The following is a 24939-nucleotide window of genomic DNA, read 5'->3' as shown; positions in this document are numbered from 1 at the left end:
TTTGATTGAACACATAGGCACAAACTCCATGATAGCAGATCCTTTTACTAAGGGTTTGCCACCCAATGTTTTCCATGAGCACACCACTCATATGGGTGTTATTCAGTTTCATGAAGTCTAGATCTAGTGGGAGTTTGTACTATACTTTTTATGTTTGGTTATATTGTTCAAACTTATGTATTTGGATATTTTCTGATCAGAAATAAAGTTGATTGTTTACTTTACACTTTGTCTAACTGAAATTAAGGTTTTGATCTCACTTTGGTAAAGAAGGACCAGTTGAAAATTGACATGAATAGATCACCTTGCATGTAATTTTCATGCCACACATTCATGATTGATCTATGTCATTTGATTGTATTGATATGTGTGACCATTGATGGTTCAGTTGTGATAGATACAACAAAGACTGCATTGATCCTATGTCGATATAATTAATGGACGAGATTGTTTAAGAAGTCTTATTGTTGTGATGACAAAAGTTTTGAGCTCGTTAAGTTTAATACATTTATAAGTTTACACATATGGTCCAGTGGGAGATTGTTAGAATTTTGGGGCCATAAATGTAATTATAAATGTTTATATATCATCAATTAAATAAGTCATAAACTTATGTGGTCTAATTTGGAATAATAATTGACTTGAGGACTTAAATGTCATGATATTTAAGTGTGGATACCATATATGATATTTCTGATTTGTTGAGGGACCAAATTAGAAATAGTGAAGTTTGTTTTAATTATAAAATGGGTTATGGTCCCAATTTTGCAGAACAACGTATCGTTCTGTTTCCCATCAACAGAACTCTTTGTTTTTTGGAAGAAAACTGCAAGATTGAAGATCATCACCGAAAATCGACTGCAAACTCATGGATTCCGGTACGCTTCCGCAATTATGATTAATATATATGTTATTTCTTGAGAATTGAATAGTATTTGAGAATTGTGGGTTGAGATGTGAAATCTAATCGATTTCTTCAACTTAAACTACTAAGAGTATATTCGTTATGAAATTCATATTTTGTCTAAAATTACAAATTATCTTCAAAATTTATAATCTAATCTTGGTCTTGAATCATATATAATATCATCATTATCTTATATTATGAAAATACGAATTCAACGGTAATGTCACGGTCTTGCTAAACTAATATTTCTATTTGCTCAATTTTCATCTTTATTTGAATTGTTTCAGTATTTTTTGCTCCCATATTTGTATTGACAAAGTTTTTTAAATTTTGTTAGATAACACGATGGTTCTATTATTAGTCAATCTTTGTCGGTCCTTTTATTTTGAATCTAAAATGTTAATTTTATTTATTTATAATATGAGTGTCAATATTTAACAATATCCTATCATATCTATAAAAATATAAAAAAGATTTTGGGCACACACAATGGACAATTTCAACAAGAAGTAGCTTGAGTCATTTGAACAGAGCAAACGAGATTGCACAGTGCAATGAACCCATTTAGAGAAGATCCTCTAAGAAATGGTTTCCAATCGTCTCGAGTTGTTTAACATCAAGTATTGCGCCAGACGCTGCAGCAATGGACTCATCGTCAATACAACCAGTTACGTTTCATCTGACGTAGGTAAAGGCACTTTTCTGACCAAGAGAAGGCTCCCCTGGAAAACAAACGAATAGAAATTCCAGATACAAACTCTAACTTTTTAGCCCATGATAGTGATTTCGGCAATTATATATGATTCCACTTGTCAATCTAAAACCAACCAAATAAACAAAATTAGGATAGTCGAAGCCCTGGCTTGATGAAGTTTTTTTTTATGCAATTTCAATAATTTTTGAGTCACGAAGAAATTGACGTGTTATACTGTAATGCAAATTTTCCTAGATACATAGGATTTTCCGTAATTAATCACCAAGGCTAAAACTACATTTGGCATATGGATCATAAATTCTTATTAAAAGGCAACAGAAGTGTGTCGCCCTTTGCAAATATCCGTTTATTCCATTGTGCAAGGAAAGCGAACCAGCCCATCTTAAGTTTCAAATAATATATATTGACATAAACTTCAATATCATTTCTTGGTCGAAAAGGTGTACATCATGCGATGCTCATACGTCTCTCCAGGATTAATAATCTGTGAAGGGAAATTTGGGTGATTGACCGAATCGGGAAATCCTTGAGTCTCTAAGCACAAAGCTGCATGAGATTGGTAAATAGATCCACCTTTTCCCGTCACATTTTTAATATAGTTACCGGTATACAACTGCACTCCAGGAGCATTCGCTGATAAATGCATCACTCTTCCAGACTTCTTATCGTAAACCACAGCTACCGGCTTCATTTTTCGCCCTTTACGACCATCGACCACGTAGTTGATATCGAAACCCTTGGAGCCCTCCGGTAGATCTTTTATTGGCCCTTTTATTTCACGGGATTTACGAAAATCATAAGGAGTATTCTCTACTGATACAATTTTACCAGTGGGTATGAGTTGTTTGCCAACAGGCGTGATGTGTGATGCGAATATCTGCAGCTTATTCGAGAGTATATTCCCACTGTTATGACCGCCAAGATTCCAGTAGCTGTGTTGGGCGAGGTTCACAGGAGTCGCTTTTTTTACAACTTTTGCCTTCATGGTTACACTTAGTTTGTACGGTTCAATAAGAGCATATGTAACAGAGGCCTCAACATCACCAGGGAATCCTGTTGAATCAAGAGTTCAGACACAGAAAAATTGGGATCCTGGTTAAATGAAAGGGTTGTGTTACTAACCTTCTTCGCCATCAACACTGTAATACGATAAGGTGATATAAGGAAATTCTTCATGTTTCTTGTGCTTCTTCACCTTCCAAGCAACTTGGCTGAATCCTTTTTTACCACCTGTAAGCAACTTACAGAACAAAATATTCAAAAGTAACAGTACGCGAGGTGTATCATGTCTCCCCAACAACTAAAAGATGGAAAGGACAGATACAAACGATTAACAACATAGTACCGTGAAGCATGTTAGATCCCTCATTAGCGTCAAGATTATATAGAGTTCCATTTAGAACAAACTTAGCACCGCCAATACGATTAGCAACCCGGCCAACAATGGCTCCAAAATAAGAGCTATCATTCTGCAGCCATAGGATCAAATCCATGTAAGGAGCATCCAGGGAACTTTTAAGGTAGCTAAAGTTCTACAAAGTGCTGTTTGGACACAATCATTCCTCGATCATAATAAAACAAAACATACACGCATCATGTGTTTGAGCAAGTACCGGAACCAGATATTATGTACATGAGGCAAACACAGTGGGGACGAGCAGCTCAAAAGCCCAAACTCAAATTATTAAAAAATATCTAAACATACATGTTCCGCCTTCTTAGTAGACATTCGAGTCTCCCTCAACCAAATTTGTCTGTTAGGATTTTCCTATTTTCTTTAGGATGATTGCCCAATATAACATCAACAGGCTATAGAGCCACCAAATAGTGACCCATTTAACAGCTTTGAATTGAATACCTGGTCATTAACTTATCTTGTTGTATGATCAAATAATAGGATAGTAAAGCACGTACCATATTGTTAAGAGTACTAACCCAGAGTCATTATTGAGGTGGGAGAACAATGAGTCTTATATATATCACGACAAATGGAAACAAAAAAAGGGTCTTTTCCAACATCATAAACATGTGAAAACTTGAAAACTTATGACCAAAAAAAAAAAACTTGAAATCTTTTTTTTTTTTGGGAAAAACTTGAAATCTTGAAACATGCTGATTAAGGAAATTGAGATGTTGAAGAATAACTGTCATCTACAACAAATATACATGACTAGAATCACGAAAACGTAAGAAATGTGAAATTTTTGGAATTTGTAGACTACGACTGGAGCCAGTAGTTCACTTTTCATATGAGAAATTTATCAGCATTTTAAAATGTAAACCAAACAATGAAAACACAAATACCATGTACTCTTTGATTGTGTCATAGCCAAGAACAACGTCTGCTAACTTCCCTGAAAATTCATGGAACAATTGCTTCTTTCATATACATGTAATCAGAAATCTGAAACATTAAACATGAATTCCAAGAAACATGGAAAAATCGGAGCACCATTCTTATCAGGAAGTATAACAGAGACGATTCTTGCTCCATAGTTGGTGACTTTCACTGAGAAATCACCTTTCTTAATCTCATAAAACCCAAGTTTTGAACCACTGACAAAACTCAAGAACATGAAACAAAACAGGATCAAAATCTTAGACATTTCTGAATGTTCCCAGAACTGCCGCCCCAGATTTACTTGAAGTAGCAGATTTATGACATTAACAAATGGGCACTGCATAAAACATTTAATCCCATGAAAAAGAAATGAATAAAAAAAGTGGGATTGTTGTCGGATACTACCCTCTGGATGTAACGGGGAATAGAAAAATGCGATGATGGGTTGGGAAGTCTTCGGGTCAGAACCTTAAGTCAGTCAACATTGTTTTATTAATGGGATTTTTGTGTGCAAGAATAATCAAGAAACGGCTGGTTGTTTTGACCAAATGTATTGATTTTAAGGGTAAATGACAATCTCTTTTCCTTTCTACTCTACAAGACAGAAAAATTTACAAGTCTAAGTGATTTTCTCAAGTGTCAATGTTATTTGGATAAATATTTATAGTATTTATCTAAAATATATTTTCAGAATTTAAATTATTCTCCTCAATATAAAAGTTAAATCAAAGACAACAAAACAAAATATCTGTTTTCAGAATACTGTAGATTTACTATCTAATCACGTCTGACTGAAAGTGATGTCATATTTTAATATTCCATGGTACCGTATTTTTATGATTATGCTGATATTTTTTAAAAGAAATAAATAATTAAGTTAAATAAGATATATATCGTATATTTTGAAAATATAGTAATAGTAAAAAATATTTTCCCCCCTAATTCAGTAATTCGAAATGTGTAACGAGTCAGGATTGGTCCAACAAGAGTGGAAAGAACAAACGTTGAAATTTTGATAATTGAATGAATGTGAATGACATTTATTATTATTTTTTAAAAAAAGAAGAAATAAATAAATTTAATGATTTTTACAAAATATTTTTTTCTATCTCAAGTCTTTGTGATCGACAAAATAACATTATCAAGCTGTTATAAGAAATCAACCACTAAATTGTTTGTAATTTCAGGTTTCTGAATGCCGATGAAAAATCCAGACCACCGTTCAAGTTATTTTCAACCTGCAAATCACCTAAAATTTTGACCGAAACAAATTTTTAAATAAACATTCACTGTAGAATGTTACTATCCAACAGTCAGTTAAAAATGTGCAAAATAAAAATGATACTTGTTTTTCAATCATTTTGAAACTACCTATTTGGTATAAGATTACAGTGTCCCACTAACTCTCGATATGACAGAAAATTTCCTAGTATGTCTTAAGTCAAATTACTTTTTAGAGGTTACCCAAGTTAAAGACGAAAAAGCAAAGTAAACATTAAAATGACATTATTGTAGTATACGATAATGATAAAGACAAAGTCATTCTATCAGGATTTCCTACAAGTGATGGCTTAAAAATTATATACGATTTTTGGAGATTTTCAACTACACATAGATGCAGATTCAGTTCAAAAAAATACTCATGCTCTTGCTTTCGAACTCGCGTATTATCTTATCTGCATCTTAAATATATTTGAGCACTTTTAAAGCTATATATTTTCAAGTCGCTTACTAAGCACACACTCAATAGTTCATATCATATCTTCCAAGGATCATCATTGTGCTACTCAAGCTGTTATAAGCTATTTGTTGATATTGTTTCTAAGTTTCTAGTGAATTGAGGATTCTTAAAAAGTCAAAGTTGTAAAATGACATTGTAAAATAAAAATCTTTTAGTAGAAATCTTCTTAAATGGAAGAAGACTTGAAGTAGAAGCTCAACTATTTTAATGCACACGTAAGTTCAAAATAGTAGAGTTTTTTTTAACAAAATATAAATTTTTTCTCCAACCAATCTAAAATAAATATTATGAAAAAATTTCATATTATTTTATTTACAACAATAATTTTATATAAGAAAATACTGCGCTTAATAGGAAAAACGTAGAACCTATTAATTTTATATATTTAATGTAATTATAAAATTATTTAATACACAGTTATTAAAAAATAAAATCCATTTAATAGACAATTAATGAAAAAAAAATTGTTACGCAAGGTAAGCCAATAATAAAATTATTTAACACATAATTATTGAAAAATAGAATCCATTTAATAAAGGATTAAGTTTTGAATGGAAACTTAGATCGTTGGGTGAAAATTTCTTAACGTATTCATTGTTGTGCTACACCATATGTGTAGATCTTGGAGAAATCTGGATCAGCCCTTCCACCGTCTCCAGTGGAAACTCAATGCGGGAACGACATAACCGCGACGCCTGCAATCGTTGATGGGACAGTAAAAGTCTCTGGCGTGGAAACAGAATTTGAAAGCCTTGATTCAACCGCACCAGCTGTTTTCAATGTTACGACGCCTGTATCCAGAACAACCCCAACCTTTGCCGGTGACTTGTTGGTTATCTGTGAAACGTGCGACGGGAGAGCTTGTTTGGAAAAGGCAGCTCGGATATGCATGGACATTGATCGAAATCTGGTCAACTTTAAGTTTTATCTTCAGTTCTATATGTTTTCTGCTTGATTATTATCATTTAAGATGATCTCGATGTAAACACCTTTTAAGTCCTTTTAAGCGAACGCTAGCTCAAATAATGATATGTTTGGATTGGAATCATTCACAAACAATTACCCGATTCGTATTATTCAATATTTTCTGATTGTGGACAAGTCCCCAAAGTAAGATCTAAATGATTATTTATTGGTGAGGCTTTTGGTCCGGAGTGCCAATGGGATCCGGAGCAGGCCCCACAGACACAGAGTACTACTAAGTAGAGGCTGCCGAGGTTGGAGGAGCAGCCGACCAACCTACGAAAGTTTACACCAACATAGCCAACAACGAGAAGAAGAATTTTACTCTCTTGCCATCAAATGAGGTCACAACTGGAGGCTGATGGGTCGCAATGGATCCTGGAAGGCAGAATCCTCTGATCGACCGCTGTGCCTTACAACGCCACGACAAATCCCGTGACCATTTCCAACGGGGTTCTCTTTGCGGGTTCAACATATAAACCAGGGCCTGTATACACCATCAATGGCATGACTGATGCAATCTCTAAAAATATGAATGAGAAAAATTTCATAATGACTGCTACCTTAGTAGACACTGATTGATGATTTGTGAATTCTCTAATTTGGTGTAATTTTGCAAGAGCGTGGCATCAATAATAACTTGAAAAGAGTAAGCGTGTGTGTCTGGCACAAGAACAAATGAAATTTTAGCAGACAACAACACTAGAGCAGTAGCTTATTAGCAAATGTAAATGGCTAAGATCCCTCTAAATTCTTGGTCTTCGAGTACATGTGTCTTGTTGGATGATTTTTCTTTTTTGGATAAATTTATGTTCGTGTTCCTATGTCAATTTTTAAAGCTATTGATCTGGTCACTGTACTTGAAATAATAATAATAAAAAAAAATCTCGTTTCTGAAATAAATGAAAATTTGGTGCTCTTTTTCCTTTTCTTTTTGAAAAATATGTTGCAATTTTCATATGAAAGAGCCGAGCATTTGGCAAGCCATAAGAATTTGCCTGATTCGAAAGGCCAAAAACGAGAGCCCTAATTGAAACCCCCGCAACTCAGCGAGCTTTCCTTTAACCCAGTAAAACATGTCTTCTCTGTGCAGAGCATCAAAGATCCTAAAATCATGCGGCAGAACCCCTTCCTATCTCAGCACTGGCAGATTGAGCTGCACTCCCAATTTAAGTTCAATCTTGAGTTGGACTCAAACTACATTTTTTGGGTCATATCCTAGGGAAAATCCGAATGTGGACTTGAGTCAGTACCCTCCCGATAAAATTCGCAACTTTTCGATCATTGCGCATGTTGACCATGGCAAATCAACGCTGGCTGACCGTCTTTTGGAGCTTACTGGAACGATAAGAAAAGGCCATGGCCAGCCGCAGTATTTGGATAAGTTGCAGGTGTCTTTATTTTTCTACTTCTGTTTGGTAGCTTTTGTAGTTGGGATTGAATGTTTTGCTGATAATTATGTTTCATGCGGTTTTTCTAGTGAGGATTAATGCAGTGATGCCCAATATTAAAGGGATTATTGTGTTAATTAACGCCGGGACTTTGAGTTCGTTGTGGTTGAAAGGGGGCACATCCTGTTTCAGATGTTTGTTAGATTGTGGCCTAGTGAAAATTTAAAGACAATAGCTTTGATTTGAGTTTTCTGTTGAAAGGTAACGCGAGATGATATGAGGGATCTTTGGGATCAGTTTACACACCGAAAACCATTGGCATAGTTAGTCTTCAGACTTCCATTGTTTTTTTGTTTTGGTTTTTAGTTGCGAGGGGTGAGGGAAATGTATAAGAAGTTGATGAAGAATGTGAATTTTTTCGAGGTGTTTCTTTCTTATCTGTATTGTCAAAGTAATATCTGTATATGTTTCACAAGTTTTGAAGAATATTTTCATTTATCCATGTTCTTGAGTATAAGATGTTTTACTTATTTTTATCTTCTCTCTGTTTATGTTGTAATTGTATTCTTGTCGATTTATTTATGGAGATGAGATCTTTGGTCATTTTTTCGTATTTCTATACTTATTCAGAATTAGTTTTTAGCATGTTGAAATTAATTTGCAGTGACTATTAGATCCCGTGCTTATTGTGTTTATATCAATTGCGTTAGGTAGAGAGAGAACGTGGAATAACAGTTAAGGCCCAGACAGCAACTATGTTTCATAGACATGACCTTCTTGGCACTGACACAAATTTCTTACTGAACCTAATTGACACGCCTGGGCACGTGGATTTTAACTATGAAGTTTCAAGATCTTTGGCAGCTTGCCAGGGTGTTCTACTTGTTGTGGATGCAGCTCAAGGTGTCCAGGCACAAACAGTTGCAAATTTTTATCTTGCTTTTGAAGCAAACCTCTCAATAATTCCTGTCATAAACAAAATTGATCAACCAACAGCTGACCCAGATCGAGTTAAAGCACAGCTGAAGGCTATGTTTGATCTCGATCCAGACGAAGCTCTTTTAACATCCGCAAAAACAGGGCAAGGTCTTGAGGCTGTCCTTCCTGCTGTGATCAAACGAATACCTCCTCCTCCAGGGCAGAGTAGTTCGCCATTAAGAATGCTTTTGTTGGATTCTTACTATGATGAATACAAAGGAGTTATCTGCCATGTAGCAGTTTTTGATGGTGCTCTGCAGAAGGGTGATAAAATTTCATCTGCTGCAACTGGCCAATCTTATGAAGTTTTGGATGTTGGGATCATGCATCCTGAGCTCACCCAGACTGGAGTCCTTTTCACAGGGCAAGTTGGATATGTCGTCAGCGGTATGCGTTCAACCAAAGAAGCACGTGTTGGAGATACTCTCTATCATACACGAAACTCTATAGATCCTCTTCCAGGTGGAGTTTTTACCTTATTTGTGTTTTACTTCGAAACGTGTATATTTGTAGTTGGAAATAAATATTTTTCATGAATTGTTTGGATTGGTGTAATTAAATTTGATTGGGTTACTCTGGTTGCAACTTGCAACACTTTTATAGTATTTCTTGCTATGCTACAGGTATTTACCACTATGTTTTATGAACTTAGATCATTCTTTTATTGAGATGGTTGTTAATGTTGAAAGGTTTCAAGCCAGTAAAACATATGGTATTTTCTGGTCTATATCCTGCTGATGGATCTGATTTCGAAGCTCTTAATCATGCCATCGAAAGATTAACCTGCAATGACGCTAGTGTCTCTGTTACCAAAGAGAGTAGCACGGCACTTGGCTTGGGCTTCAGGTGAGTGTAAATTGCATTGATTGTTAAAACATTCTACGTGTTAGTTCTAGTTTTGACAACTTCTAGTTTCCATCAGATGTGGTTTCCTTGGCTTGCTCCACATGGATGTTTTTCATCAACGTCTTGAACAGGTATTGTGTTTCACTTATATATGTTCTGCAGAAACTGAAGCAACATTCATAAACTGTTCATCACTTAAACTACCTTCAGAGATTGCCATTGAATGTTCTCTTAGAGAAAAATCTCATATGTTGACATACGAAAATCATCATATTTTCTCAGGATATTTATCCTTTTCAAATGGTATGTTGCACAATTCCTATATTGCTGATGAATATATGCGACTTACAGTGAACAATATACTCAGAACTTGTTTTTCATGAGTTGGACTGTTTCACTTATTTTTGGAATGTGAATATTTTTCCTTCCATTTTCTTGAGGTGGAATAAGGAAAGCAATTCTTTAGTGCACTTGATATTATCATCTGTCAAGAAAGAATGAAAAGCACATCAATTTTAGGTATGCATGGGTCTCACTAATGCAAATGTTATTTTGCATACAATGAAGTAGCACCGTCACTGCCTTTTTCATGCGTTGACAATTGGAATACCTTCATTTTTTGACATTTTCTTTTTGTTGCGCAATATAGGAACATGGAGCTCATGTGATTTCCACTGTTCCTACTGTGCCATATATTTTTGAGTATTCCGATGGCAGGTAAGTGGCCTGTACAAAAACTCTTAACTTTACTTTTTTCTTTCAACGATTTAAAAGCAACTGATGGTTTTATCCCTTTTGAATAGTAAAATACATATTCAAAACCCTGCTATACTGCCTTCAAATCCAAAACAACGAGTGACAGCTTGTTGGGAACCGACTGTGATAGCAACAATTATAATTCCTAGTGAGTAAGCTCTCAAGCTCTACATTTTCTGATAATAATTTCATGTGATGTATTGGAAAAGTCTGTCCTATGAATTAACCATTAAGCGTGTTTACTAATATCTTTTCTTTGATTGAAGGTATGTTGGTGCCATTATAACTTTGTGCTCGGAACGGCGAGGGGAGCAGTTAGAATACTCTTTTATTGACAGGTGATTTATTTGAATGTGGTCAATGTCTTGCTGTTTTCGCTATTGAACCCTTGCTTTAAGTTTGACAAAGAATTTAGGAAAATGATAAATGCTTAACATGAATCTGGCTTTGGTTTGTACCCTTCTAACCCCGTGTTGGAATAGACTGTCGGTGATTAACTAAATCATAAATTTAGCTCTCAATTTGGTCCAAAAGGTTAAAATAAGCAGATTATTAATTTCTGATCTTATTTACCATGGGTAAACTACTTTTCTCTTGTTCCTACGGTTAGTTAGCCCTGGGTTTTTTTTATTGATGCAGTCAGAGAGCTTTCATGAAATATCGATTACCTTTGAGGGAAATTGTTGTTGACTTCTACAATGAATTGAAGAGTATAACGTCAGGATATGCATCTTTTGATTACGAGGAAGCAGAGTGAGTTTTAGTGCTCTTCTTCCTTGCACCTTTTGGGTTACTCTTATTTTTACCGGCTCTGGAGTATGTAGTTCTGCATAATCTATTAGTATCCTTCAATAGAATTAGATGTCAACAACTGGTTCTTTTGACAGCTATCAGGCCTCTGATCTGGTGAAAGTTGATATCCTGTTAAATGGACAACCAGTTGATGCTATGGCCTCTATAATTCACAGATCAAAGGCCCAAAGAGTTGGCCGTGAACTAGTGGAGAAGCTGAAAAAATTCATTGACAGGTAATGATCAATATCATTAGCCATTATATTTGATTTGTGCTTTGTTGTGGAGACTATCGTAGTACATTGTTGAACAGGCAAATGTTTGAGATAATCATCCAAGCTGCTATTGGGTCCAAGGTCATTGCCAGGGAAACGTGAGTAGTTTTAAAAATTCCTTTAACAAAATTCTCATAATATATGCCTGTTTTGGTTAATCTTATACACAACTTCTTGTGATAGTACCCTTTGATTTTCAACAGTTCAACAATTCCAACTCCCCCACACCTCACTATTTATAGAATTCAGGATGTGTTAAAGTTTAAATGATTCATTTTATGTGAGCGGTGAGCCTATAACTCTTCCTTGCATATTTTTAGGATATCGGCAATGAGGAAAAATGTTCTTGCAAAATGCTATGGTGGTGATGTTACTAGGAAGAAAAAATTATTGGAAAAGCAAAAGGAAGGAAAAAAGCGCATGAAACGTGTTGGGTCCGTTGACATACCACAGGAGGCCTTTCACGAGCTATTGAAGAGTTCATGGTATGGACCCTGTCATACAAGGGGATGTTATTTACTCTTTTTTTATCAGATGCTAATGTCACATCCAACTTTTAGTTTTGGCAAAAAAAATTCTACTTTCTCACTGTTTGATATTTTTGCACCACAATTAGCAGCCACCGATGATATTGCGGCAGCTATTTCGGATAGAGAACTTGGATCAAATGTAAATGATTCTGTTGGTGCCTCCTGGGAGGAAGCAGCTTGGATAAAATATAAATCCGAGAAAGTTTATTAATTTTTTTCTTGGGTTAATTTTCCTAGCTGCAAAGGATGATAACTGTCATAAGTTTTAAGTTCTAAAAACATCCCCAGTGCCCCCAAACTGAAGATCCCATGTTAGATTTCATGAAGAAAAAAGCCTTGACTCGTTGAAATTTTTTGGGTTATTACGAGCTCGAATGTCTACTTGATGTGGTGGATGAATTGGTGGTGAGGTCGAGGGTAACGGTGGGAAAGGGGCCGATTTTGGACTGTACATGAAGGTTCACCTTTAGTTTGCCCTCGGGACAACTCTATCAAGCGATTATGACGGCAAATATATACCATCACGGCCTATTCAATATAATAAACCTTATCGATCTTATAATGATCGTGCAGAAATTTAGAATAAGATGATAACAACGAAGAAAGTTCAAAATTCCAATGGAGGATTATCATAAAATTCTCGTTGTCGACCTCATTGATAAAAACAAAAAACAAAAAGAAATGTTCAAACTTTGTTCTCTCAATAATATGAGGTAGACTACATGGATTCCTTCTCTTTACATTTCTATCCAAAAAGAAAAAAAAATTGTGTTGCCAATTCTAAGGCTTACATTAACTACATCAAATGGATTCTATCGAGAACTATAAAATTAGCCATGACCTCTGCAGCGGCGGACTTGGCAAACCGAATTTAACAAGTCAACAAATGTTTTTTTTAAGGTTTAATCTTATCTAATTATATACATAAAACTGTCCTGAGATCAGGAAAACTAGCATATTCTTATCCGGTGTGAAACAAAGAACAAAAGTGAAAAGAAACAGAAGCAGCAATGCAACTATCTTAGTTTGTTGCTATCTTTGGTCCCTTATATGACACGCCAACTACGTAGAAATCTTCCGGTTTTTCCCTCTCCATGAGCCATGCAAACTCGTCCTGTTCTTCCTCAGGTACAAGTCGGCAGCTCTCCACTGAATCTGAACGACAACGTGTAACGAAAATGAGCATTAAACTACCAACCATGGTAATATGGAAATGCATGCAAGAGTTGAGGGGTGGATTCAGTAGCGAGTGCGAAGGGGGATCACTGCCCGGATAAAAAAACTTCTAATTTTTTACACGTAATTTCTTTTGGCAATCCACGAATTATCCAAAATACATCATCAGTCCCCCCACCCACTCGACTTTCTAAATCCACCCCTCCACAATTACTAAAATGTTATACCCGGAAAATTGTTTAATGGGAACTCATGGTAGTATTGACAATGACGACCCTCGGGATCACAGTATGGAGGGCCAAGCACATCTAGTACTGCACATGCAGTCTTGGCTGTTAGGATGTGCATGTTGCCTCCATGAGCCGGATACAGAATCGACGTTTCACAAGGAGCAGTGAACTGGGAGTCCACCTTGAGCTTTGCTAGACGTAATCCATTAGCATCGCCTGCACGATCAAATATGATAAAATTATCATTCACACTTTTCAACACGCATGTGTGTACATCCGGTCGTAATTCAATAATTATAAGAACCAATCATAAATAACTTTGGATTAAACGCATAAGATTAAAAGATGTTGGTCTAGGATGGAAATGTGGCTACTGTCGAGGTGGATGTAAATTCTATGCAACATCATTCCCCTTTCCTGATTTCAAAAGGCTTGAATCGTTGGGTGCGCGATGTTTTCTGAAAAAGCAAAAAAGTGGGAGGGACCAAAGGTAGGTATGACTTATGTTTAGACAGCAGTAAATTAACTAACTAAAATTCCAAATGTGACAAGCCAGCATAAAGCTGAGCTGTCGCATTCTTCTTGGAAAACTGTTAGTTTCACTAATCAATTGGAGGACAGATAAATTTCACTTTCCCAGACTTGTTATGGGGAGACCTTTGCACCTAAACTCATCCACAAAAGTCTTAACATCTGTCATGTCCTGTACTATACAAGAAAGCATCGAAACATGGAGGAGGGAGCTTTGTACTGTATTTAATGCATTTTTGGAGGCATTCAAGTTCAAATTTTTTTCCTCATTGGCTGGATGACAACCTTCCTTGCACCTGATTGATGGTCGGTTAACTTACTCTGCAGAGCGTGGGCAGTTGCGGCATCAATGTTAGCATCCATCTCATTCCACCAGTCATATGACTTGTAATGCATTTTTCCAAAGAGAAGCTTACTAAAAACTGTCATTCCAGGATGGTTATGTAGCGGAATGACACTTTTCGGTGGCAAGCAGAAAATTCCAATCTGGAATCATTCATTCAAGACAATAAATATCGACCATTAGGATTGCGGGGGGAATAAAGAGCGAAGCAGCAGATTACATACGGAGAATCTATCGCACTCGTGGAGGTGCAGGTAGGTTATGATCGGAGCTCTATCATTGTCGAAAAACCGCATATTAGGACTCAAGCCAACATCCGCTTGAGTCATCTGGTCTGCAAGGGTACGAAATTTTATTAGCCCGGTAGAATTCGAGCCAAGAGTACATAAACCAGCGGTTTGCATATCTTCAAGCACACAGGAATTAGGTTCTTTGTATATTTTATAAGCCTAAAATCATTGAGACAGCATCCAAAGAAAGCAATGAAAGCATATCTGAAAACACGAAAAGATTAGAATTCATACTTAATTACCTTAATTCAAGATGATCCTTTGAAGACAATGAAACAAGATTCATTTAAAATAATACCACGCAAACTATAATTTTGTTGATATCAAGAGACAGAAATCAGATATACCTAAAAGCGATTGCAACTCATCTTTGAATTCTAATTCAGTAACAAGCAAGATTCAAAGTAACCAAGATTGAATTTTTTATTGTCAGAATCTCTAAAGACAAAACACAAGGATTTAGTATATACCATGCCAAGCTTCCTTTATAAGAAAACCAAAAGGTATGTCATTTCTACGTTAAAACAAGAATGAATGAATGAAGAAGGCAAAAAAGGCTATGAATACCCAGAACAGCAGCAAGCTTTTCAACGTTTTGAGGCGATGGAACAATACCGGGGGAACAATCGGCAAACACTTCCTTGCAAGTCTCATACAGTCTTTGAACAGGGGACAGTCTCTTCTGTCTCCGCTTATCTTTATTACCTTTTCTACCACTACCGTTTTGTTCCATCCCCATTTGCATAAAAAAGCCACAAAAGTTCCAAAAATCTTGGGCTGATGATAAAATTCAGAAAAACAAAATTGAACAAAGCTCGATATGGGTATTTCAACCAAATCAAAATTCTGGAAACTGGACAAATTTCTGATCTAAAATCTCTATAAAAAAAAGAAAGAAAAAGGCGGCCTTTTGTACTCAAGAAAACAGGGAACTCAACAAACAGGGGAGGGGAAAACAGAATCTGCGTAGTCTATATATATCTATAGATAACAACACAGATTCAGTTCCAACACAACAGTAAAGTTGTACTCGGTAATGAAATGAAAAGTTTTGACAGATTTGTGGAAGATGGAAATGATGGTACATATACAGTTGGTATGCAGAATAGTTGGAAGGAAAACCAGGGGCCTGTTTAAACTTTCCCATGGGCTGTTCAGAGAGCGGATTGTATTTTTTTTCTAATTTTTTTTTTATATCTTTTCCCAATTCTCCTTTAAGATCAAGATAGGTGTATTCAATCTAATATTTTTTATGATTATTATGTGTGAAAAGAATATTATTTCTTGCTATGTAAAAAATATAAAGTTAACAAATTAATTAAAAATGTTAAAAAAATTTAAAAATCATTTTTAGTTCAAAATTAATAAAATTTTAAAATTTATTTATTTAAAAAAGTTACCATTAATTTTAGTTATATGACTAGGTTTATTTTATAAATTTTTTCTTAATATTATTAATACAGTGATGTATTTTAAAATTTTTACAAACATATATATAAACTCAAGTATATATATATATATATATATATATATATATATATATATATAAAAGAATTAAATGATTTAACTTTTAAATAATTAAGTTTATTTACTAATATAAATTTTAAAAAACTAAATCAAACTGAATATGTTATATATGTCAAGTAATTTTATTATAATTAGGTACAAAATTCTATATAAAAAGTTTACAATAATCTGTAAAAATCTTGCAAAAAATATATACATAAATCTACATAAATCTTTTTGTAAACATGTGAGGTTATGTAAAAGTCAATAAAAATACATCGAACCCACAAAAGTTTATTATTTAAAAAATTCAGCAAAAATCATCAAAATTTTAGATTGAATGCACTCACTAATATTGGATCCGACTATGTAAGAAGTTAATGTATCTTTAATATTTTTTTAATGGAAAAACAAATAAAAAATTTCCCATATTTGACAAGTTTAAGGTTTTATTTTCAGGGGCCTGATAACTGATATAAATAAATTCAGCTGCAACTATTGTTTTGGGCCAAATTTTAGGTTGAATTATTAAAATTCCAATTCACTTCCTTTAATAATGAAAACAAATTTTAAAATCATAATAGAATTAATCTTGAAAACTCAATTAGTTTAAAATATATTTATGAAAAATGTATTACAAATTTATTATGGTCTTTTGAATAGTACAATATTTGATCTAGAATTTAATTTAAACTGCTTTTATACGCGTGGGGCTGGATTCTAGGGATCACTTGCAATTTATAACTAGTATTTAGGTATATTTAATAAGTATGTATATTGTGAGACGGTTTCGCGGAGACGTGACAACTTTATCGTAAATTTACAATAAAAATAATACTTGACATAAAAAATAATATTTTTTCATGTGACTCAAATAGAATATTTATCTCACCTGAGATTATGTGATATTTAATATGCATTAATTATAACGTAATTTTGAGTTTCTTTTTTACATAAACAAATAAATTAAATAAAAATGTAAGCTCCAGTTCTAGGAATTTTTCGTAAATTTAAAATTATACTATTGTAGTTGTTGAAAATCAAGGTTTATCTTTAAAATCTTGAAAATAACTCCGTATTTATTTAATTTTTTTGCATGAAAAATTTAAATTTTGTCAAAATTTTCTAAAATGACTTATTAAAAATCAGAATTAAAATATAAATTTAATTTTTTTGAACGAGAATATTTATATAAAATCGACTATTCAACACGCATGTTATCCATTTATAAAATTATAGGATATTAAATATTTTGTATAAATTGTATGCTGTTTTTTGTGACCAAACTATTAAATTAGTACAAACAATTAAAGAGTTTGCTATATATTTAAAAGTGAATAAAAATATCATTTTAAAAATTCACAAAAATTCTTAAGTAAACCAAGATCGATACAATCTCCTCTATTCACAAAATAAAATAATTAAAACAACAAAAAAGTAAATAAATGAATATAATATATTGCATGATTGGCACACAAGATGACATTGCTCTATCCATATATAATCCCTTTCTTCGTCTCTATTGCTGTACGCATCGACAAAATAAATCAAATTCAGGGCATGCATGCATGCAGCAGTTTTCTAACATGGTACCCCCGGCCTGCAGTTGAGCCAACCGGCAAACTTGGTCATTTCTGCTACGAGCGTTGCAGGAGCAGCCGATATCTTGTCGAATTTCTCGGGATGTTTGCTGGACCAGTTTGGGTCACCGGATTGAACAAAGAATGCTCCTCTCAAGAAAAGATCACCCTCTGATCTCCATGTCCACTGTTTCCACACTGATTCTGGTGCATAGTCTCTCTTTGTAACCTACATTTTCATTTTCATTTTCATTTAAAATTTTTTTTTAAAAGAGTTATTTAAGTATAAAACTTTGTTTGGATCAAATCCAGGATAGTTTTGTCTAGCGTACCTCCTTGGCGTAAGGGTTTTCGGGAGGGGCGATGAACCGGTTTCCCTGGCTGATAATGGTAGGGTGCTGGCTACCACCGATGGCATACATGTTCCAGTGCGTGTAGTCGTTGTTCACGACGTGGAAATAACCCCATCTGCACCGTGGCATTCTCTGCACCATTCTCTTACCGAAGTGGTTGAATGCCACCGTTATCTGCATTATCGCGTCTTGAGAGTGGCTGTCGCTCGCCCCAAAAAGCATCGCCTGCATGCACGCAGCAAACTCGATCGATTAGTATCTTTTTTTGTTTCTGGATTCTAAAATGATCATTTGACTTGATAGTTTCGAGTACGTCACCTCGTTGTGATCGGTGAAATGGCCGTTGGAGATGGTGATGCCAGTCGAGCCCATGATCGCATCTATAAGGCCGTCGTAGCAATTTGTCATCGACACATGATCGATCCATATATCCTGAGCCCCGAAAATGGAGATCCCATCACCATCACTCCTCGTCCTCAACCCGAAATGATCCACGGAGTCCCTCACCAAGCCCCCACTCCCTTGAACAATGTCATGAATCCTCAACCCATGTATGATCACATTGCTCACGTACTGAATCGTGATCCCCGCGCCATTAGCGATGTGAACCCTCGCCCCACGAGCATCTATGGTCTTGTTGCTCTCCATGATCAGCTCCTGCGAGAGCCTGATGATCATGTCGCGCTCGAATATGATCCAGAGTGGCTCCTTCTGGATCACCGCGTAGCGTAGAGTCCCTGGTTTCGGGTTTAAGACATTGTCGTCCGAGGAGTCAGTCACCACGTAGATCTTGCCGTTCTTTCCCCCCTTCGCCTTGTAGCCAAAGCCTAACCCGCAGTCTGCGAGCCTGAACCGGTTGGAGGCCCAATTGGGCTGGCATCTCCAGCACCTGTCGATGGGATTGGTAGCCTGGCATGGGCCGCTGTAGGAACTCTTTCCTAGATGTCTTCTCGTGCTATTATTTGAGCTCGAATGGTCGTCCAGTCCTATTTCTTTCAATGTCCTGATAAAAAAAACATGCATCGAGCAAGGAATTATATATATACATATCACGAGGATACATATCAATGAGTTATTTTATTATTTGAAAGAATGTTTGATTTGATTATTTTAATATGAATAAGAATGAGGACTTCTGAATTTTGAGAAATGGTTTGTCGCGTTTATATTTTCCAAGAATAATGCGACGATGGAAAGGAAAAACTTCTTTGAAAAGTGGATTTGTAACTTTGGAAGATATTATCGTCTATCGACAATAGAAGTAGTGAAAACTATTGGTACGTACATACCTGTGGACATTCATATTCAAGTGGCTAACTATTTTATGGGGTTCTTCCTCGTAAGATTCCAGCGTTCGATTCCAGGCCTCGGCGGCTCGCCTTTGCCAGAACTCATCAAACTCTGCGAAATTAGCTCTCAGGGTGGGAAGAAACGAAGCAAAAGCATAAAACAAGACGATTAACGAATTAAATTTAATGCCGCCCATCTTGGTATATTTTCTTTATTCTTTTTTTTTTTAGATATCACCGGTCTGGAACGGGGCCGAACCCTTTAGCTCTTCGGGTTCAGACCCTGTGATCTAGTCGACCAGACCGAACAACACTCAAGATACTTGGGATTCTTACTTCTTAAGGATATAAAAAATCAACTCAAGAATATGTGATTGTGTTGTAATAAATTGTTTTAAATAAGGAATTGTTTGATGAGACAACCTTTGCGATGATAGAGGGTAACCACTTGCTTCCAATGGCTATCAGGTTGTGTGTACGATCACACATTTTAGTGGTTGAAGATAAATTCTACTGGTATATGTTTATTGTTATCATTTAAATAAATTTGTCCTGAATTTTTGGGTTGAGACTTTTATTTATTTGCAGGACTAGAGGTGTATATATGCTTGTAGTCATATTAGCGGATGGGATTAAAAATTATTCCTTATATAAAGGTGAAGAGGTTATGTATTTTGGATGTAAATATTTTAAAATAATAATACTTCTTATTGTTTAAGGTTTGGGTTTAGAGTTATTTTTTACATGATCACTTGAATTATGCTTCATCTATATTATGTGTATTTGAACATCACATACATATTATCAAACCTTCAAGTTATATTGCTAATCAAATCTATTAGCCAAAATGCTAAAATTCGAAGTATGAATACAATAGTTATAGACCAGTAAACGAAAGTAAGATCGTATAGATACAAACATAGCACTAAACAAAAGCAATATGCAACTAAAAGTATAAAATCGACCGTGTAAAACAATAGAAAACCAATATATCAAACTTAGACATATATAATGTACGGTTTTCTAAAACATATTTGTCTCCTCCGAAGGTGCTTCGAGGATCAGGACGGACTACTGTTTCTCAAGATACAATGACAAAACTATGTGACAACTTAGTACGAAATAACTACACAGCAAACTGAAAATGTACAATCACTTTACTACCAAAATTTAACGTAGGCCAAATGAAAAGCTGAAATGCAAGAGAATGGTTGAGTTGGATTTTGATTGTGTTTATGAAAAATATATTTTTTATATATATAGATTGAGGAAATGAACATATTATTTATAGACTCCAAAATATACATAAAAAGTTTGCAAGATTTACGTTCAATTAACTCAAGAATATAAGAGCCAAAAATCTCCAATTAAATCAAGAATGGTGAAAGACAATATACGTCCACAATCACAAACAAGAACTAACTCAAAAATGTGGAGGACTAAAAAACACTCTCACCTTTATAAGCTATAATTTTCATTCAAACTTTAAATTTAATTCGAATTTTCAAAAAACTCTTCTCGTGTTTGAGCAATAAAGAAGATTAAACTGAACACAATACAGAAGATTAATCTTTCAAAACTTATAAGACGATATATAATTTGGAATTTTTAAGAATTTTAAATAAATTAACTCAACTTGTCTCCAAGTGCCTATCTTTCTTTATAAAGAACATCGATCACACATGGATATCATGTGTAAGGTGATTCACCAAACCTAAGCACAAAATCTAACTAATCTTTTTTTTTTTAAATCCATACCACTTCCTACATATCTGACAAGGATATAACCTGCAAGAAGTCCCAAATTACAAATTATGGCAATGCTTTTGCATCATACTAATTGGATGGTCATGTAAGAAGTATTATAGGCGATTTCTAAACTATCCAAGCATTTGCCAGTACACCAAATATTTGCCAGTAAATTTTTCCATTTTTTTTTACTCAACTCATATCAAAATTTGAGAATCAAATTTCCGAAGGCTTGATTATATATAAATTTCAGAAAAATGTAGACATCTATTTTTCAAGGCAGATGTATCACGGCTATGATATCAAATGTTAGATTTTTTTTTTTCAAAAATTCATGTTTCTAAACATTTATAAAATTGATAAACAATATGCTGGAAACAGATCGAGCGTTACCTCCGGTCATTTAAATAATTTGTAAGTTTTCCTCCGATTGAAATCTTCTAAGCATTCCAACATTCTCTGTAGATGATGTATTTTGTTCTTATGAGGTGTGTGTTTATAGACCTCAATCCACGTTATTTAGAGGCTTCTCATACCATCAATGAGTGACTGCGGAAGCCTTATTGTCAAAAAAAGAGACGTATGCATGTCTCAATTTTCTAAAATTGAGGCGGTACATATACTATTTTTCAAAATTGTAGATTATGACCGTCGTCATTTTCTACATATTTTTTCTTACATACCGCACCACAATGGTTTGAACTCAATTCAATTTGTATTTGTTGTTACATAATTTATGATGAAGATCTTTATTTATTTAGTTCCGAAATAATTGAATCTGAAAAAGAAAAAAAGATTAATTCATTGGTTAATTTAATGAAATAATTAAAAAGAATATATATCACATTTAATGATAAATAAATATAATTTATTTCGGCGTGGTGCCATTTCACTAAAACAGAATATTGACTTCGTAGAATGTTGCTCACCTTGCCCTTTCGCCCGTAGCCTTCCCGATCGACTCGCTCCTCGTGCTTACGTACGGTGATTCAATACAGTAATTCTTAATCTCTTTCGGCCCTCATTTTTTTTTATTTACAAAATTTTACTTGATCGCAGAATGTTTCTCGATCTTCTAGTTTTCCCCTCTTTTGGGCCAATCGTTTAGCCATACGATATCGATTTTGCTAATTAAGATTCAGTCGTCCTGAATTGGATCGGAGGAAACACGGTGATTTTTTACACGCCCTTTAAGGTGTTGGGTGCGAATTATCTGCTATTCTGTTTGTTAATGTATTATGTACGTGGGAAAAAAATTGGCTTGATGTAGAAATGTTTTGTTGAATTATATCAGTGATTACTGGTGAACATATGCAGTAATATACCCATAGTATGTATGCACGAACTTTTTTTAAAAAAAAAAATTGCTTATTGCTGTTGATTGTGAGTAATCAAGTGTCTTTTTCTTACCCTTGTATTTCTTGATTGGAGATTTTTTTCCTGTGGTCGTATATTTGGTACCATTTCCTGTACTATCCCTAGAGGTGTGATTAGCTTTTTAGGTTCAACAGAACTTATAAAAGTGGTCTATATGGCAAGCACCACAAATCATGGTTACTTACCTGAAGACGTGATGCTCGACATTGTATTGAGGTTGCCTGTGAAGACACTGTTGCAATTCAAGTGTGTTTCCAAGTATTGGTGCACTCTCATCGAAAGCCCAGGCTTTGTCAAACGGCATTTCAATCACAAGAGTAATCCAGAGCGCCTACTTGTTCGCAATTATACACCTGACACCGATGAATATGCCTATGCCTTGTTTCGTGATGAAACATTTTGTGGATTCGAAGAACCTGATCATCTTCAAATGCCCATTACAGTTGGATCTCTTCTGGGACCTGTGGATGGCTTATTTTTGGTGGTTGGTAGGTCGGGAAACATGGCTTTGTTGAATCCATCCATGAGACAGCTTAGGCCCATCCCTTTACTTCATCCGGATGTTAAACCCCATTTATCTCCATATGATGATCTGCTTGGGATTGGATGGGACGAGTCTGGCAAAGATTATAAGGTCATTTCGATCCAGTATTTCTGGAATGATGAACTGGATATTCCTCATGATCCTTCCATTGTTTCTATCTACAGCTTGAGGAGTGATTCTTGGAGACATTTTGAGGACGTGGATTTGGCAAACTCAGGTCATTGTTCTTACAAGTCCCTGTGTAACACGTACTTGAATGGGGTTTATTACTGGTTCACAGAGCTTAACGACCAGGATGTCTCCATACTTGCTTTTGACATGAGCCTTGAGACGTTTCGTGAAATAAAAGTGCCAGATTGTATCAAAGCTAGAGGAGGGGACCTTGCTTTGTACGGTGATTCAGTGGCCCTAATATCGTGTGATTTAGATAGGAATGATAAATGTGTTGACATATGGGTGTTGAAGGAGGAAAGCTGCTGGATTAAATGTTTGAATGTTGGCCCTTTTGAAGACCTTAAATGGCCCCTTGGTTTCTGGAGGGACACTGAACTCTTACTGGAAACTGGAAGTTCGCACTTGACTGTGTATACTATTAATACGAAGAAATTAAGGACTCTTGAAACGCGAAGAAGGGAGAATGGTTTTTTCATTTATTGGGTATTCTTTTACAAGGAGAGCCTTGTTTCGATAAACGGAGAGGGGCTCAAGTGCATGCAGTGGGATCCGTCTTCTGATTCTATCAAAGATTTACTCAGAAGAAGCCGGTAACTGGTAGATAATGATATCTGCATGCATGTTGCATCTTGTTTTCTAAGTGTGTAGATTTGTTACATATAAGAATGGTTGAAACTAAAGTGGCAAAGAATCTCAAAACAGTTGAATTTCGGTCAGCGCTTGTGGTCGACAGCATAGAGTCTTGAATTTGTTTTCCTCGATTAGTACATTTGCATTCAAGTTTTCCATCATAATCCCCAGTCTCACTAACGTATTTCTGATTGGAAGAATGGAAAGCACAGCCCGTTCTAGCCCGGATTGGGCCGACCTGGAAGCTATGGGTTTTATTTAATAAAAAAAGTTTTTGACCACCGATTTTAGTACATTTGTAGCCCACATCTATAACTATCATTTCTTATCTAATTTCCAAGAAATTTTTTGAAATTACTTACATATTATTTATTCTTTCTAGACTTTTGAATTTTTAAATGATCGCATTACTTCCAACATAAATTATTATTAAAAAAAATTATTTAAACAACAAAAAATTATATGTAATTAAATGGAATTTTAATAACAGTATTTGGAACGTGAATAGCATTATGTTAAAATCTTGGTCCATCCATTTTTACTAATCGATGAAGATGATAAAGCTACAAATTTTATTTTATTTTTTTGGAATTTTATTCGCTACAAAAATTTCTGATTCCATGTCTATCAGAGAGACAAAAAATAAGAAGCTGAAAAATTTGAAATAGTTTTAGAAGGGTGTCATCTTACGTTCATGTCGCATCAACACAATATAATTGAATGCACCAACCAGTCTTCGATTTATTGTTTGAGACAAACCAATTCAAATCATATTAAAATAATATTGGTTGAGATTTGAATAACATCGAACTGTTTTGTAACAATAAAAATAAAGTGAAATATTCAATTTATTATTAAAATTATAAGTATGATTCTCCCTTTAAATATTTGGATGGATGAGATGGTTCTTGTGTTGTGTTGGTTTAGATTAA

The 24939-nt window shown here is 34.9% G+C and overlaps 5 protein-coding genes across 9 annotated transcripts; 2 read left to right on the top strand and 3 right to left on the bottom strand.

Moving 5' to 3' along the window:
- Positions 1 to 1907: 1907 nt before the first annotated feature.
- On the bottom strand, positions 1908 to 4462 carry LOC140838157 (uncharacterized). Its single transcript, XM_073204258.1, has 5 exons — positions 4075 to 4462; positions 3927 to 3976; positions 2968 to 3091; positions 2745 to 2852; positions 1908 to 2675 (listed from the first exon to the last, which is right to left on the bottom strand). Exons 1-5 carry the CDS (start codon positions 4304 to 4306, stop codon positions 2044 to 2046), a joined length of 1146 nt encoding a protein of 381 aa, XP_073060359.1. The 5' UTR covers positions 4307 to 4462; the 3' UTR covers positions 1908 to 2043.
- Positions 4463 to 7570: 3108 nt separating this feature from the next.
- On the top strand, positions 7571 to 12606 carry LOC140838156 (translation factor GUF1 homolog, mitochondrial). 3 transcript variants are annotated; one of them, XM_073204255.1, is made up of 12 exons: positions 7571 to 8058; positions 8769 to 9498; positions 9726 to 9882; positions 9959 to 10013; positions 10532 to 10599; positions 10686 to 10790; positions 10905 to 10976; positions 11278 to 11391; positions 11526 to 11666; positions 11744 to 11803; positions 12026 to 12190; positions 12322 to 12606. In XM_073204255.1, the coding sequence occupies exons 1-12, from the start codon at positions 7744 to 7746 to the stop codon at positions 12332 to 12334; spliced, it is 1995 nt and encodes a 664-aa protein (XP_073060356.1). In that variant the 5' UTR covers positions 7571 to 7743; the 3' UTR covers positions 12335 to 12606. The 3 variants fall into 3 exon arrangements, with proteins under 3 accessions (XP_073060356.1, XP_073060357.1, XP_073060358.1); XM_073204256.1 differs by having other exon boundaries at positions 7572 to 8058; positions 12325 to 12606; XM_073204257.1 differs by having other exon boundaries at positions 7919 to 8058; positions 8773 to 9498.
- Positions 12607 to 12921: 315 nt separating this feature from the next.
- On the bottom strand, positions 12922 to 15965 carry LOC140838155 (plant cysteine oxidase 2). Of its 3 annotated transcripts, none has more exons than XM_073204253.1 (5): positions 15373 to 15965; positions 14740 to 14849; positions 14493 to 14658; positions 13639 to 13857; positions 12922 to 13384 (listed from the first exon to the last, which is right to left on the bottom strand). In XM_073204253.1, exons 1-5 carry the CDS (start codon positions 15548 to 15550, stop codon positions 13257 to 13259), a joined length of 801 nt encoding a protein of 266 aa, XP_073060354.1. In that variant the 5' UTR covers positions 15551 to 15965; the 3' UTR covers positions 12922 to 13256. The 3 variants fall into 3 exon arrangements, with proteins under 3 accessions (XP_073060354.1, XP_073060355.1, XP_073060353.1); XM_073204254.1 differs by having other exon boundaries at positions 12923 to 13390; positions 15421 to 15964; XM_073204252.1 differs by having other exon boundaries at positions 12927 to 13390; positions 15373 to 15958.
- A 1768-nt stretch (positions 15966 to 17733) lies between these two features.
- Positions 17734 to 19895, bottom strand: LOC140838154 (probable pectate lyase P59). The gene is made up of 4 exons (XM_073204250.1): positions 19534 to 19895; positions 18563 to 19247; positions 18224 to 18469; positions 17734 to 18120 (listed from the first exon to the last, which is right to left on the bottom strand). Exons 1-4 carry the CDS (start codon positions 19728 to 19730, stop codon positions 17893 to 17895), a joined length of 1356 nt encoding a protein of 451 aa, XP_073060351.1. The 5' UTR covers positions 19731 to 19895; the 3' UTR covers positions 17734 to 17892.
- A 2262-nt stretch (positions 19896 to 22157) lies between these two features.
- LOC140838153 (F-box only protein 8-like) lies at positions 22158 to 24132 on the top strand. Its single transcript, XM_073204249.1, has 2 exons — positions 22158 to 22261; positions 22794 to 24132. The coding sequence occupies exon 2, from the start codon at positions 22814 to 22816 to the stop codon at positions 23969 to 23971; it is 1158 nt and encodes a 385-aa protein (XP_073060350.1). The 5' UTR covers positions 22158 to 22261; positions 22794 to 22813; the 3' UTR covers positions 23972 to 24132.
- Positions 24133 to 24939: the final 807 nt, after the last annotated feature.

This window comes from Primulina eburnea, chromosome 8 (genome assembly GCF_022965805.1).
Source record: "Primulina eburnea isolate SZY01 chromosome 8, ASM2296580v1, whole genome shotgun sequence".
NCBI classification, from domain to species: domain Eukaryota; kingdom Viridiplantae; phylum Streptophyta; class Magnoliopsida; order Lamiales; family Gesneriaceae; genus Primulina; species Primulina eburnea.
The sequence above is the reverse complement of the archived record's forward strand: the minus strand, read 5'-3'. Positions and strand labels throughout refer to the sequence as shown.

Coding starts and splice junctions, on each gene's coding strand:
- LOC140838157 (XM_073204258.1), bottom strand. CDS start 4,306: ATGCAGTGCCCATTTGTTAATGTCATAAATCTGCTACTTCAAGTAAAT. Junction 3,977..4,074: donor TATACTTCCTGATAAGAATG/GTGCTCCGATTT, acceptor ATGAATTTTCAG/GGAAGTTAGCAGACGTTGTT. Junction 3,092..3,926: donor ACACAATCAAAGAGTACATG/GTATTTGTGTTT, acceptor CTATGGCTGCAG/AATGATAGCTCTTATTTTGG.
- LOC140838156 (XM_073204255.1), top strand. CDS start 7,744: ATGTCTTCTCTGTGCAGAGCATCAAAGATCCTAAAATCATGCGGCAGA. Junction 10,791..10,904: donor ACAATTATAATTCCTAGTGA/GTAAGCTCTCAA, acceptor CTTTGATTGAAG/GTATGTTGGTGCCATTATAA. Junction 11,392..11,525: donor TTTGATTACGAGGAAGCAGA/GTGAGTTTTAGT, acceptor TTCTTTTGACAG/CTATCAGGCCTCTGATCTGG.
- LOC140838155 (XM_073204252.1), bottom strand. CDS start 15,550: ATGCAAATGGGGATGGAACAAAACGGTAGTGGTAGAAAAGGTAATAAA. Junction 14,659..14,739: donor ACGAGTGCGATAGATTCTCC/GTATGTAATCTG, acceptor GAATGATTCCAG/ATTGGAATTTTCTGCTTGCC. Junction 13,391..13,638: donor CCCATTAAACAATTTTCCGG/GTATAACATTTT, acceptor GTTGTCGTTCAG/ATTCAGTGGAGAGCTGCCGA.
- LOC140838154 (XM_073204250.1), bottom strand. CDS start 19,730: ATGGGCGGCATTAAATTTAATTCGTTAATCGTCTTGTTTTATGCTTTT. Junction 18,470..18,562: donor ATTTCACCGATCACAACGAG/GTGACGTACTCG, acceptor GCGTGCATGCAG/GCGATGCTTTTTGGGGCGAG. Junction 18,121..18,223: donor AAAACCCTTACGCCAAGGAG/GTACGCTAGACA, acceptor ATGAAAATGTAG/GTTACAAAGAGAGACTATGC.
- LOC140838153 (XM_073204249.1), top strand. CDS start 22,814: ATGGCAAGCACCACAAATCATGGTTACTTACCTGAAGACGTGATGCTC.